Source organism: Phyllostomus hastatus, unplaced genomic scaffold, assembly GCF_019186645.2.
Source record: "Phyllostomus hastatus isolate PE091 unplaced genomic scaffold, TTU_PhHast_1.1 phas_scaffold_60, whole genome shotgun sequence".
NCBI classification, from domain to species: Eukaryota; Metazoa; Chordata; class Mammalia; order Chiroptera; family Phyllostomidae; genus Phyllostomus; species Phyllostomus hastatus.
Window position 1 is genome coordinate 18,099,065 of NW_025334038.1, and position 14,110 is coordinate 18,113,174.

The following is a 14,110-nucleotide window of genomic DNA, read 5'->3' on the forward strand; positions in this document are numbered from 1 at the left end:
GGATAGATCCATGCAAAAAAAGAAAAAAGAAAGAAAAAGAAACTAGAATACCTTCTTATACCATATATAAAAGTAAACTCAAAAGGAATTAAAGACTTAAATCTAAGATCTGAAATCATAAAACCCCAAGAAGAAAACATAGGCAGCAAACTCTTTAACATTGCTTTTAGCAATATTTTTTGAATATGTCTCTCCAGGTAAGAGAAACAAAAGAAGAAGTGAACAAATAAAACTACACCAAACTAAAGAGATTTTTCAATGCAAATAAAACCATCCTCAAAAGGAAAAGACAACTTACCAAATGGGAGATGATATTCCCCAATGATATATCTCATAAGTGGTTAATATTCAAACTATATAAGGAACTCATACAACTTAACACCAAAAGAAAAAATAAACAATCTAATTTTAAAAATTAGCATAGGACCCAAGCAGACATTGCTCCAAAAAGGACATACATATCCCAACAGACATGTGAAAAGATGCTCAACATCATTAATCATCAGGGAAATGAAAATCAAAACCATAATGAGATACCACTTCACACCTGACAGAATGGCTGTCATCAACAAATCAACATAACAGTGCTGGTGAGGATGTGGGGTAAAGGGAACCCTTGTGCACTGCTGGTGGGAAGGCAGACTGAGACAGCCACTGTGAAAAGCAGCATAGAGGTTCCTCAAAAAATTAAAATTAGAATTACAATATGACCAAGCAATTCCACTTCTGGGTATTTATCAAAAAAAATCAAAATACTAATTCAAAAAGATACATACACCCCTATGTTCATTGCAGCATTATTTACAATGGCTAAGATATGGAAATGTCCACCTACAGATAAGCAGGTGAAGATTATATGGTGCAATAAAATATTTCTCAGTCATAAAAGGAATGAATGGTTGCCATTTTTGGCAATGTGAACCTAGAGGGTACTGTGCTAAGTGGAACAAGTCAGAGGAAGGAAAAATATCATATGATTTCACTTATATGTGGAATCTAAACAACAAAATGAACAAAGAAAACAGAAACAAAGTCATCGATACAGAGAACAAACTGATGGTTACCATGTGGGAGGGGGGTAGAGGGCTGAGTGAAAAAGGTGAAGGGATTGAGAAGTGCAAATAGGCAGTTACTAAATAGTCACGGGGAAGCAAATCACATCATTGGGAGCATAGTCAATAATATTGTGATAATTATGTATGGTGTCAGGTGGGTACTAAACCGTCGGGATGGTCACTTCGTGAGTTACATAAATGTCTAATAACTATGTTGTGTACTTGAAACTAATATGATATTGTATGTCAACTGTAATAAAAAATAAACTAGAAATAAATAAGTAATAAAATAATTAAATTCATTGACCACAAGAGGGAAGCCTATCCCACTTTCACTATGTGTTAGAAAAAGCAGGACAGAGATGTTTCCTGAGAACCTTTGAAATATTTACCTATGAACACATTTGACAAGATGAGACAACTGTCAGTCCTACCTGAGAGCATTATGGTTGAAGGGGCTTCAGTGTTTTGAATGGACTCATTCTTGGGCTCTACGTATTACCACTACAGGGTTAGAGACTCAATTTAGAATACTGGTTTCCACTTTCAAAACTTGACTGAAAGACTAAGCTTCTTTAAAATTCAGGATCCTCAGAATAGGAAATACAGTTATTATCTAACAAATAAAATAATAAGGTTTAATCTGATATCTGTTATTAGTAGTATTTTTTATTTGGTGAGGGAGAAAAAAATGTACTAGAAAGAATTTTAGTAAAACTAATTACAATCCTCTGGTTTATTTCTCATCTTTCTTCTACCTTAAGAGTTTCAAAGTTCAAAAGCGCCCCAGAAATCCAAAATAGGTTGTTATTCTCTATCATCACTCTTGGTTTTCTTAAAACACCTTATTGCCTCGACCACTCCTCCTGTACTGGCCTGTCTGTTCTTAGGTGCCATTTCTCCCCCGTTCTGCTGTAATCAGGCCACAGGTTTCCCTCCCACACCCCCCGCTGGGCCTGTGCTGAATTCAATGCCACCGAGAGCCTCCTTCTCCCCGTGGCTTCTGAGTCTTTGTGAAAATCTCCTTCATTAGTTCAGGATGCACAGACTTAAAACCTTAATTATTTAATTACTTTTTTATTATTTTCTACTACTTTTTTCATCCTAATACAGTCAGTTGGCAGGTCTAGTGATTCAGTCTTCACATTTTTTCTTATCTGCACACTTCTTGTCTTAACCTCTTAACTTCTCGACTGTGAGTGGTTTGTGTGTTTAGGACCCAGCTCCTTGGCCCTGGTCACTAACCAAATACATTACATAAACCATCTTCAAGTTGCCAGTTTCTCACTCTCCACTACACCCGTTAGAACAGAGCATGAAAGAGGACTTCAGTATACATGCGTTTAACCATCTTCAGAAATGAGCACAGACCTTGCTCAACGTATAAACATTTCAAATGATGCTGCACAGACCCAGAGAGCCGAGGCAGGAGCCAGCACACTGGGGTCCGGGCATGGTTGGTGCTTAAACGTCCAGCCCCTAACTGCCTCCTAGAAAGCCAACTACCTCCCTCTGAAAGAATAATCTTCAGAACTAGGCAGTTTCACGTGACATTGAGCCCACAAGAGCAGGTGTCTTTGAGAAGCGCACTGAGACTGGAATATGGATGTTTCGAAAGAGCAGAGAATAGACTGATGCCCCAAACACCATGTTTATTCCTGGAGCAAAAAGCAGGTAGCTTTAAAAGAGTTGAAAGAAACTTGGGTTTATTCCTTACCAGAGAGACCCCTGTGTAAAACTTATTTGAAGAAAAGCCAAGTGACATGCTCAGCCTTCTCTGTCTCCCTGGAAGAAACTGGACTGAGGAACAGCTGACATTGCTGGACATATGTTCATTTATTTCGCTGTAATATAGTTATTCTTTGTGGCTACTGACACACGATGGCTCTGATTTATATTCCTTACTACACAATATTTGCTTAATGTGTATCTTCTTTCTTCAGTTTCACCCAAGGGGCCATTACTGCAGTCATATCTACGGACTTGTAAGCTGTCTTCACCTCCTTCGTAGAATTTGCAAAAGGGAAAACGTGCTCATTATTCTCTCTCCACTGACTAAAACGTGATCAGAGAGTACGGGGGGAGCAGGTTTGTGATACCTTTGGATGCATCTGCTGTTTATTCTTAATTCTACCTCTACCCCCAAAGCATGTAGAAAAGATACTAAGTTACTTGCTTGAGACCTAGTGAAATTATTTTCTAGGGGACATAAGAGTGTGATTTACCTGCCATGAAGTCAGGTGGTTGACGATAATGACATTTGTTCCTGGTGCCCATCAGGAAGCCTAGAGGTTGGGGGAGGGTGGTGGGGGGGCGGAATAGTGGATGGCAGATCCTGGAAAGGGTGGCTGTGTTGGGAATGGTCCACATGCCTAGAAATTTTTTTTCTGTTTTTCAATTTTTAATTAGATTTATTGGGGTGACATTGGTTAATAGGGTCATATAGGTTTCAAGTGTACATTTCGATGAAACAAGATTTGTGAATTGCACTGTGTGCCCACCACCCAAATTCAAACCATCTTCTGTCTCCATACATTAGGCCTTCTCCATCCTCCACTGAACTCCCTTCCTTCTGGTAACCACCACACTGCTGTGTATGTACACGCATTTCAGTTTTATATCCTGCATATGAGTGAAATCATATGGTTCTTAACTTTTTCTGACTGACTTACTTCATTTAGCCTAACATTCTCAAGGTCCATTTATGTTGTCACTAATAGCAACATTTTGTCTTTTCTTCTGGCTGAGTGGCATCCACTGCGTATATGCATGCCCAGAGTTTGTGGGCATAAAGGATGTTTCAGTGTTTCCCACACACCAGACTTAGGCCCTGAGGGGATCTGAAGAGCCTACAAAACCTCACACAAAAGGGAAGCTCTGCTTTGGGCATCAGTTGGGCCCAGAAAACACATTTTATTTCCATTGACATTTCCTGCCTCTTCCTCTTCCTTCCTCTCTCTGGACCCACCCCACTGGAACGTGAGGAACACTAAACTCATTCCTGCCTGCAAAACTCCCCAGCATGGGGGATAAATGTATTTATCCTAAATTAAACTGGGACTTTTAATTGTTACATTGTATTAAATAATTTAATTGCCGGATTAAGATATACGTGTGCAATTTAAAGGAATTACAGGATGGTCTGCTAATTAAAATCGAGCGAATGTCCTGTGGTATGCTGCGGTTCCTGTACAGTGACAGGGAACAGCTCCTCCAGCGACAACCTGGAAAGGGCCAGGAGCAGGCACACGAATCCCAGCTCAATCAAAAATTACATTCATGCTTATCCAACCTCCTAGCTACATCCATTTACTTCAGGTGCTCTAAAATACAACAACAGCAACAAAAACGGTACCTTAAATGTAGAGTAAGATAAGGTAGCATTTAATTAAAGAATTGATCAGTAAGCAAAAATTATATAATTTGATTGATTGGAAACAGGCTTTTCCAATTCTCCTTCTCCAATTAACATACAGATGTAGACGTATTCATGAGATACATCTATTTTCTATAAAATCATTCAGACCCAGATGAGACCCCCAGTTTAGACCTCAGGTGATAGAGCATCAGGTTTGAGGATGCGGTTTCTGGACTGTGTCTTCCATGGACAGTGACTGAAATCACTCCCTAACCCTGGAGAAGAGCGGAAAGGGAGAATCAATCACAGGTGAGGGCAGGCACATTCGCAAAATTGAAAACAACTTTGCACTGGAATGCCTGCCCTCTGCTCCTGGGATTTGTGCTGCCTTCCGCCTGGCGAAAGGTAACAGAGGAAGCTGAAAGCAGCTCTGAAGTGGCAGAATGTCTGAAGGACAGGAGGGTGTGCTGAGTGAGGGGCTCACACTGCTGCCTGGCCAGGTGGGGCTGCCTCATGCGGAAGGCAGCGGGTCTTAGACTCCTTTGGAGATTTTCCAAATTAATCTTTTACTTCACAGTCTCTCAGTTATCAAGTTAAGCTGTGCCTCTTAGAACAAAGATAAAATTGGGAATTATAGAGCAACATGATTATAGATGCTCAAGTTGTAGCAGTGGAATCTGTGGTTGGCTGGTAGAGAGACATGATGAGATGTAGATTCAGTTTCAAACACTCACACGTGCTCACATGCACAGCAAACACAACAGTGTGTGTTTGTGTTTGTACATATAAAATATGTAAGTACATGTATATGCAAAAAAATCTACCCAAGCAAAGAAGGGTGATTTTAATCTCTGTGCAGAGAAAATGCAGGCCTTTGAAGTACCAGCTTCCAGAGGTGAAGAGAGAATGAACTAAACTCTCAAGCTGTCACCCGCGCCCCCAGGTTGGAAATGACCCAAACACCAGGGAGCCCTTCATTCACAAGAGACATGTTCATCAGGAAGGCCCGTTAGCCCACCACCCCAGCACATTTGTTGATTTCAACAGCTGGCAGTTTTTGATCTGATAGAGACTTATTCCAGTAGGCTAGTTTCTCTGCCTCCTCCCAGGATCAGGAGGAGAAATGACACAGAACAAAGAAAGTTTCTTACCTGGGGATTTGGGAAAGAAATGCCAAGATCGAAATTCCTTTGGCTCCTCAGGTGTTCTCAACAGTAAAAATACCATTAAGACTCTTACTGCTGGAGGGAAAAAAAGGCAGGTAAGGGGTCTAAACGAAGGGCTGGAGGCTCTCAGAATTCCAACCACACAAACATAGTAATCAGGTCCCAGACTTGACCGGGATCCAGTGTGGAAGTTCTCATTTCCAAGGTCTAGCCTTTAATCCAAGTAATGTTTTCTCAGGTTCTAAGTTTGATACTATGGCGGGGACCACAGTGAGCTATGGTAGATATATAGATCTCAATCAAAATATATAGATATAGTATTTGCATTTAGTCTTTAAAAAATTTTCATCCACTTTTATGGTCTTGTCTGTATTTTTGGAAATAGATTTAAGAATATTACATTTCTTAGACTCTCCTTTCCCCAGGCTTCCACATGTAGCCGACATTCTGCCAGTGAAGCAGTATTATGAGATTTGGGAGGGGCAGGTAGGCTGAATCCATTTCTTACGGTGGACACAAAGGCTTCCCAGACAGGAGTCTTGGCAAATTCCCTTGGGTTCTGGGAGCATCCCTTTCCACAGGGCTCTAGAGGAGCTGTGACATCAGCAGTGGCCTCTACAGGTCTCCGAGCTCTCAAAGTTATGGTATACGTAGACCTGTGCTCCTCCAGCATTCTAACAGTGTTCAGGTACAATCTCCTATAACAGGAAAGAATGTAATAAAGAGACCATCTATAATGTGAGAGTGTCTATGGTGATTTCTACTTCCTGAATGAACTTTGACCTTACAGTGGCTCTTCACTATCTGCGTCACTGCAAATATCTCATTCGGGAGCCCTCAAAAACTTCCTCGAACACACAGGAGAGAATAGGGAACCATGGGTACTGTTCAGATAGGAACTTCTTTACTATTACACAGAAAAGGAACTGAAAATCTTTTTTAAAATCTCCCAAATTTAGTAATCTCATGAGGAAAACCAATCAATGTTTTAGGACTAAACAGTATCATAAGTTGCCAAGCAACATCTTGAGTTAAAGGTGCTATTACAACATGTAAAATATTTTTCCGAAAAATTCCTCTGATTGCCATATATTTTTTGAGCTCCTTGTAAGAATGAGGCATTATGGCAGCACAGGGCAGGCACAGAAAATATGTACATGGTTTTTCTCTGAACGAGGAGGTGACAAAGCCTAAGTCATAGGCAGAGACTGATACTGTAGAGCTGTCCTCCGGCCCAAGCCCCTGCCTCCAGGAAATGTATCCCTGAGAAATTAAAGAATAGAAGTGTGCTGTGGGCCTCCTCCAAGTGACCTAGAAGCCAGTGTCAGAGAATGTTCAAGGCCCAGATGTGATCAGATAACCACTAATGCACAGGGAGTTGGCCCCCACGATTTGTGAGGCAGCTGCAGGGCAGGATAAGGCCTCAGCCCAGCAGTGCAGAAATCCACCTGAGTGTGTGTGTGATGACTGATGTTAAACAGGAAACTCACCATCTGATGGGCTGCCTCATTGCCAGGTCTTTCTTCACTGAAAGTATTTGGATTCCAACCCTCTCTATATGTGGTTTAATTTTCCCTTATATTACAATAAAGGGGTTAGAGTGTCTTAATTTTCAGTACTCTCAATAGTAAACATCAAAATTAATTCTTTGTATCAGAACTTCCATAATCTTACGACATGATGGAGTGATGGTAAAGCCCTCCTGTAGGTTGGTCTCAGCATTCCCAGTAAAACAGCCCTGCCCAGTTTACTTCAGCCTATTCATCCACTTAAGCCCTCAAATGAGGTGTGTCCCCAAAAGTCTACTCCAGTCTCTGATCATATTTAAGATGGTAGGCATTAGTAAAGGTAGCCCCTTAACAGGTCACTGTCTCCAGTACCCACTACCCACTTCCCAAGGGGTAGCTTCCATCCCCCTCCATCTGGGGAGTGTTGACATTCAGTGTTACCTAAGGGTAGGACAGTGCCTGGGGTCCTGAAGTCTTAAGCAGGGCTGGCTATCTTGGAGCCCAGGACACTGGAGGAGAAGCCCAAAGCAATGAGAAGCTCCTTAAGTGAAGCTCTGCCACCCAATGCCTCCAAATTCAGGTATTTTCCATAGCCTAGAAATTTACCTTTTTATAAAAGGACTTGTTGTCCCTTGAAAGAAACTCTCTAGTTGTCACAGCACAGAGGCATGATCTGTGATCAACCCTCACTTCAGGTTGTTGCACTGATTGTGTTCTCACTCACATGCTTCAGGCATATGCCTTTCTAGAACTTAAAGGTGGAGGAGTGTGAGTGATTGCCTAACATTCTCAAAAACTTGATTTTTTTTAAGTGCTTGTTTGATTAAGAACTTTACATTTTTACCTATCTGCTTCTTAGGCCCTTTACAAGAGTCTTTTCCTTAGCAACAAATATGTCATCTCAAAACACTTTGCTGATTGGCTGTAGCTCAACTGATTTGAATTTCAATCAGTCAGACAACATCACACCCTACATTCTCTTTTCTTTTATTCTTGTCTATTCTGCCCCACTGGAGCTCTATAGATCCCATTAAAGCACTCAGGAAGAAAATGGCCATAACTGGAGTTCCAATGTCAGGATTTTTCATCGCAGTTTTTCTGGCGAGCCTTCAGGAATTGTGGGCTATCAAAGGTAAGTGCTGAGAGAATCGTAAGTAGGAACAATAAGCTCTGAGAGCACTGGAGGAATGAACAGTGGACGTTTGCAGGACAATATTTGGAGTGTAGGAATGGTTTAATCAGTATTCAGTGGGTCTAAATCTAAAAGTATAATAAATAGTAGATTGAAGAGTTCTCTTTCTACCACAATTTGAAGTAAGTTAAATTTATTTTAGAGGAACAAAACTGAGTTGTATATTGGTCAATGCCATCAACTTTGAGGTAAGCCAAACTTAAGGGAGAAGTATTTTCTGACAGGCATTAACAAGCTGCCTTTTGGGGCTTTAATTTATTTTTCTAGAAAATTAGTAAAATTAAAAACCTCATAAAATTTTGTGAGGATTAAAGGAGAAAAATATGAGACATTCTTAACTGAATTCATGGTAGCTATTCTTTGGCATGTGAATCTCATCAGAATATTTTAAACAATGACATTTATTTTGAAGATCACTAGAAAGGAAAGTCACCAAAAAATAACAATCTACCCAAAGGATGGGGAAGGACATGTATGCTGATGGAACTTGCATTTAACTTACTGCCCTTGGAACAGTGATAGGCCTTGTATATTGGATCTTACAATGATCTTCAGTCACTGTTACTCAGTGATTTTTCCAAGAGAGCAGAAACATGAGTGAGGAAGTGAAGAGGTTCTGATGTTCTCTGCCATCTGTTTGGCAAACACTGTGTTGTGGTGAAGATGTATTATGGAAAAATAGCTCTCACCCAAGATGACCACCACAGGGGTGGCAGGTAGACTGGGAATAAGTAAAGTAATAACACAACTCCAAGATTCATGATGGCAATAGCAGGTTTTACATTTCTCAGAAAGGGCCATACATGGGGATGCATACCTGGATGCAAGGGAGAGAGGCCTTTCCCTTGGCTTGGGAAGGGACAACTAGAATATCTGTGTGTATGTACTTGCATGTGCACACATAGCTACAAATGCTAAATAAATCCCTGGCTTTATCAATATACAGTCAGACTTTAAAATCCCCCTTTCCTCTACATACACTATGGAGGCTGCATACTCTCCAGTTTCAATTTTCTTATTTCAAATTGATTATTACCTTGGTATAGATTATTCTCAGTATCAACCATAATAGAATAGACCCCATAATGACAATCTCAATGTAAAGAGTTTTCAGATATAAGGGCTCATCACCAAGAGATATCAGCAGTGTGGGTGTAGATCCCGGAAAGTGTGTTACTACAACACTACAAAGTCTCAATCTTAATTTCCGGGGTACCTCAGACCCCAGTTATATTTTCCATGGGTCTACTTCTTAAATACAAAGCAGTTTCTGGTATTTCTTTCACTGACTGGCTTATTTCACTTAGCCATATGATCTCACTTATAAGAGGAATCTAATGAACAAAATAAACTAATGAGCAAAATAGAACCAGAGGCATAGAATCACAGAACAGACTGACAGTGGTAAGCGGGGAGGAGTGGGGGGACTGATTGAAAGCAGGTGAAGGGATTAGTCGAGGAACATATATGAAGGATGACACGTGGACATGGACAATGGGGTGGGGATTGACTATGGAAGTGGGGGGAGGGTTGGGAAGAGGGGGACAAAGGGAGAAATAACTGGAAAACAACTGTAAAACATAAAAATAATAAAGAGAAAGAAAGAGAAACAAACAAACAAATAAATAAATTTCTGGCCCCAAAGGACTTCTTATAGACCTGATGATATACTAAGAAATTACTTACCTTGTCTGATTTAATCTTAAAAACAAATCTATGGAAGAAGCAAAACCACAGAAGAAAATAACAGGAAAACTACATATAAGTAGGTGAAGTAATCTGCTCAATTCACTAGGTAAGTAAGTAGCTGAATAAGAATTCAAAATTTGATTTTATTTCAGAGTTCAGAACTCAATCTTTTAGGAGCTGCTGCTGGATTTCTAAAGTGGGGATCACTCCTCAGCTAGTGATATGAAGACAAAACACAGCTTCAGGAGACTTCGGGTGTTCAGCTCCCATTTCCTTCAGTTCACTGTCTCTAATGCTGCCCCTAATTTCTCCCTCCCCATCTTGTTCAGCACAAACATGCTGCACCTCGGCCTCACCTTCCCATTCACCCCTATTCCCCACTGCTGCTCCGTGTTCCACTGAGCCTACTACCTGTTTCAACCCCCACCCACAACTTGTGGCATCATCCTGGCTCTTCATTTCTCTCTGCTTGTTCCAACCATAACTCCCTTTTTCACCTTTTCAGAGGATCATGTGATCACCCAGGCCGAGTTCTATATGACCCCACACACATCAGACGAGTTTATGTTTGACTTTGATGGTGATGAGATTTTCCATGTGGATGACAAAAAGAAAGAGACGGTCTGGCGACTTGAAGAATTTGGTCATTTTACCAGCTTTGAAGCTCAGGGTGCACTGGCCAATATGGCTGTGGGCAAAACCAACCTGGACATCACAATAAAGCGCTCCAACCACACCCCAAACACTAATGGTACCTCTCCCTGCTGCACTTCTACATGTGGGAATCACAGCTTTAAAATAGATGCCTTAACTCTTTCTGTTATATTATTGAGAATAACTTTCCCTTCCTGGGACCTAACTTTGCCATAAGCAAGCCCTAGATTCTCAGGCTGTGGGCCCTAAAACATCATGGGTTTTTTTCATTTCTTGATATTCTCACATCTTTTCTCTGCCATCCATAGTCATCCACAAAGTTATTGCCCTCCATCTATGTTGGGGGAGCCAGGAATGAAGTTCTTGGATATCTTATAACTCAACATTGGTTACAGTTTATGGGTGAGAGTGTTAGAGATAGGGACCTGAGACTGTGGCATCGATTCTCATGGCACCATATCAGCTTCTGTTTCAGCTTTAGTGGGAGAGAGGGAGGGGCCATGCCTAAGCATAGAAGGCTAATTTCTGTCCTGTGTCCCCCAGTACCTCCAGAGGTGACTGTGCTCCCAAACAACCCTGTGGAGCTGGGAGAGCCCAACATCCTCATCTGTTTCATCGACAAGTTCTCTCCACCACTGATCAATGTCACGTGGCTTCAAAATGGAAAACCTGTCACTACTGGAGTGTCAGAGACAGTCTTCCTGCCCAGGGAAGACCACCTTTTCCGCAAGTTTTACTATCTCCCCTTCCTGCCCTCAACTGAGGACGTCTATGACTGCAAGGTGGAGCACTGGGGTTTGGATGAGCCTCTTCTCAAGCACTGGGGTACAGAACATCCTTCAGTTCCTTATTTTATGGTTTCCTTCTGTGGTGCATGTGTGTGGTCCTTTGGGACACAGCACAGAGTCCCATTTCATAACAGCTACTGCAATTCTTATTCTTGTTTCTCCCATTATCCAGCTTTCCTTGCTTTCTAAGTTGTAATTTCCTTAATACATTATTCTATTTTCCTCTTTTTAAAATTGATTAATAATTATTTGTTGACTTAGTACCACATTCATTATTCTGCTTTATATTTCCCCAGAGTTTGAAGCACGAACTCCCCTCCCAGAGACAACAGAGAATGTGGTGTGTGGCCTGGGCCTGGTTGTGGGGCTGGTGGGCATCATCGTTGGGACCATGTTCATCATCAAGGGCGTGCGCAAAGGCAGTGCTGCTGACCGCCGAGGTCCACTGTGAGGCACTTCAGGTGGGTTTGCTGTGGTCAGAGCAACACACGTATGAAGTTATCAAAAGAAGGCAACACAGTGGGGGAAAGAACATATGATGCCTTTAAGGGGAAAAATGGGATAAGTCATGGCTCTTGATTTACCTTTGTAGGACAGAATCAGATGTAGCCCCTTTCTAGTATCCCAGAGCTTCAAAGTTCATCATCCCTTCCCATACATGTGCAGCTAGACCTTCAGTCTTAGAAATTATCTCCAGTAATTCACATTTCACAGTCATCTGTTTCACATTAGAATACTGGGTCCTGTGACCTAGGAAAGTTAGCTTCAAGATTTAGATGATTCTTGGCTTATATTTTCTGAGGCAGGCCATCAGTCAGGTCAAAAGAATCCAGAGCTTGGCTCTTTGGGGACTCGTGTAGATTCATTGTAAGAATGCCAATGCCTGTTTTTGCTCCTCCAATCTGAAAAGTGGTGTCAGGGGTGATGAGAGAAGGTAAACTATAGTCTGCTCATTCGTGCTTACTCTGATAGTAGAATATAGCAGTTCATGTTGGAAAGGTTGTATTTACTAGAGGTCAGATCAATATTAAGAGACTTCTAAAGTCAAAGGGCTAAGGGAGAAGGGGAATGAATCTCAAAGTAAGTGCTCAAATATTCATCTTAAGCTCTTTAGAAACTGTGTGTGTCTTTCTACAGGTAATGGGCTTCCTTAGAGAGAAGATCAATGATGAGATTTCTTCTTTAATATCTTTATAAATCTGGCAGTTCTCCAATTATTCACCTCCATGAAGACCACCATTCTTCAGCATTTTCCCGCCGCTTAGTCACACTAGGAGTGGTGACGCCTCTCAGTATTCTATTCCAACTAGTTGGGTGTCCCTGTTTGTTGCCCTTTCCCATATCTGTTTTCCTTCGATTTCCCACAATCTTTTTCCTATCAGCATGCAATGCCTCTGTAATAGGCCCCATGAGACCCTTTCTTTGCTATGGAAACTTTCAAAAGTTTTATGGGAATTCATTGCTTGGGGTTTCTTCAAACAGTGATTGTGACTTTTATGAATACAATAAACCATCAGATGAGTCTTAGGTGAAGTTTTTGGTGTCTGAGCCATTTCTTCACAAGGGCTGGGGAATATATGCAAACCTTTCATCCTCTGTTATTAATAAAAAATATCTAGGTTCATTAGGGTGTGGCCTCACTCAGAGGATGTGTAAGCCATCCAGTTGCTGTGGCCAATCCTCATTTGGACACCTCTACAGTAAGATTTGTTGGGCGGTCTCTACAGGCAACCAGTTCAGAATTTGGTTTTGGTTCTTGAGCCCCCAAGTCAATGAAATATGTGACCCTTCATATGAAGAATCAATGAATCTAGAATGAATCTGAAAGCCTCGGGTTTGGCCTCTGATGACAGGTGAGACAGGTGGTGAGGAGATGAGGTGGAGTGGAGCACAGAAAAGAGGAGGATCCACGTCTGTTACAGAATTTACATATTGGCATCACACATACCAGACTTAATGAGGAATGAGATTAGACACTGAAGATTTTATTTACATAAACATGGATCCCTCTTTCATTACCAGGAGAATGGTCTGACTTACTCTTGGAAACATCTTGCATTTGGAGATGTGACCCTGAGTGGAAAAACTGGGTAAAGGGCTGGGGGATTATGGTGTTAAACAGGAGAAGAGAATGTTTGAGACACAGTGACAGATAAATTGCTCACTTATCTGTGAAACTATTACCTGATGTTTATTTCTAAAATGGTTACCAGAACCTCCCCTAAACCATGAAAACTGATTATTCATGACAATGTGGGAGATTGACATGAAAGTGTTTCTGAAATGAAATACTCTTGGTCTTCATCTTGACTCATCATTTACTGGCTAAGCCACTGATATCTTTTTAAATTAAATATATTGGGGTGAGTTGGATAATAAGATTATATAGATTTCAAGTGTATATTTCTATAATACATGATTTGTATATTGCATTGTGTGCCTACCACCCAAAGTCAAATCATCATCTGTCCCCATATATTTGGCTCCTTTTTCCCATTATTAAAGTGATTAAACAGAGAAGGTTCTTATGCCTTAGTAGCCTACATTAGCAAACCCAAACCTAAGTCAGAATCAATTATATAAATGCACTTGTATCCCAGAAGGTGAAATTTAAGAACAATTGAACAGCCAACTAAGCTTTCCCAAGTAAGGCAGCCACTTTTGTTACAGCCGATCAAATTGTTACCTTGCTTTGTTTCC

At 41.0% G+C, this 14,110-nt stretch overlaps 1 protein-coding gene across 1 annotated transcript; it reads left to right on the plus strand.

Annotated features, from left to right (window-relative positions):
- Positions 1-8,061: 8,061 nt before the first annotated feature.
- LOC123810358 (HLA class II histocompatibility antigen, DR alpha chain) lies at positions 8,062-12,943 on the plus strand. The gene is made up of 5 exons (XM_045826013.1): positions 8,062-8,219; positions 10,474-10,719; positions 11,166-11,447; positions 11,707-11,871; positions 12,548-12,943. Exons 1-4 carry the CDS (start codon positions 8,138-8,140, stop codon positions 11,859-11,861), a joined length of 765 nt encoding a protein of 254 aa, XP_045681969.1. The 5' UTR covers positions 8,062-8,137; the 3' UTR covers positions 11,862-11,871; positions 12,548-12,943.
- Positions 12,944-14,110: the final 1,167 nt, after the last annotated feature.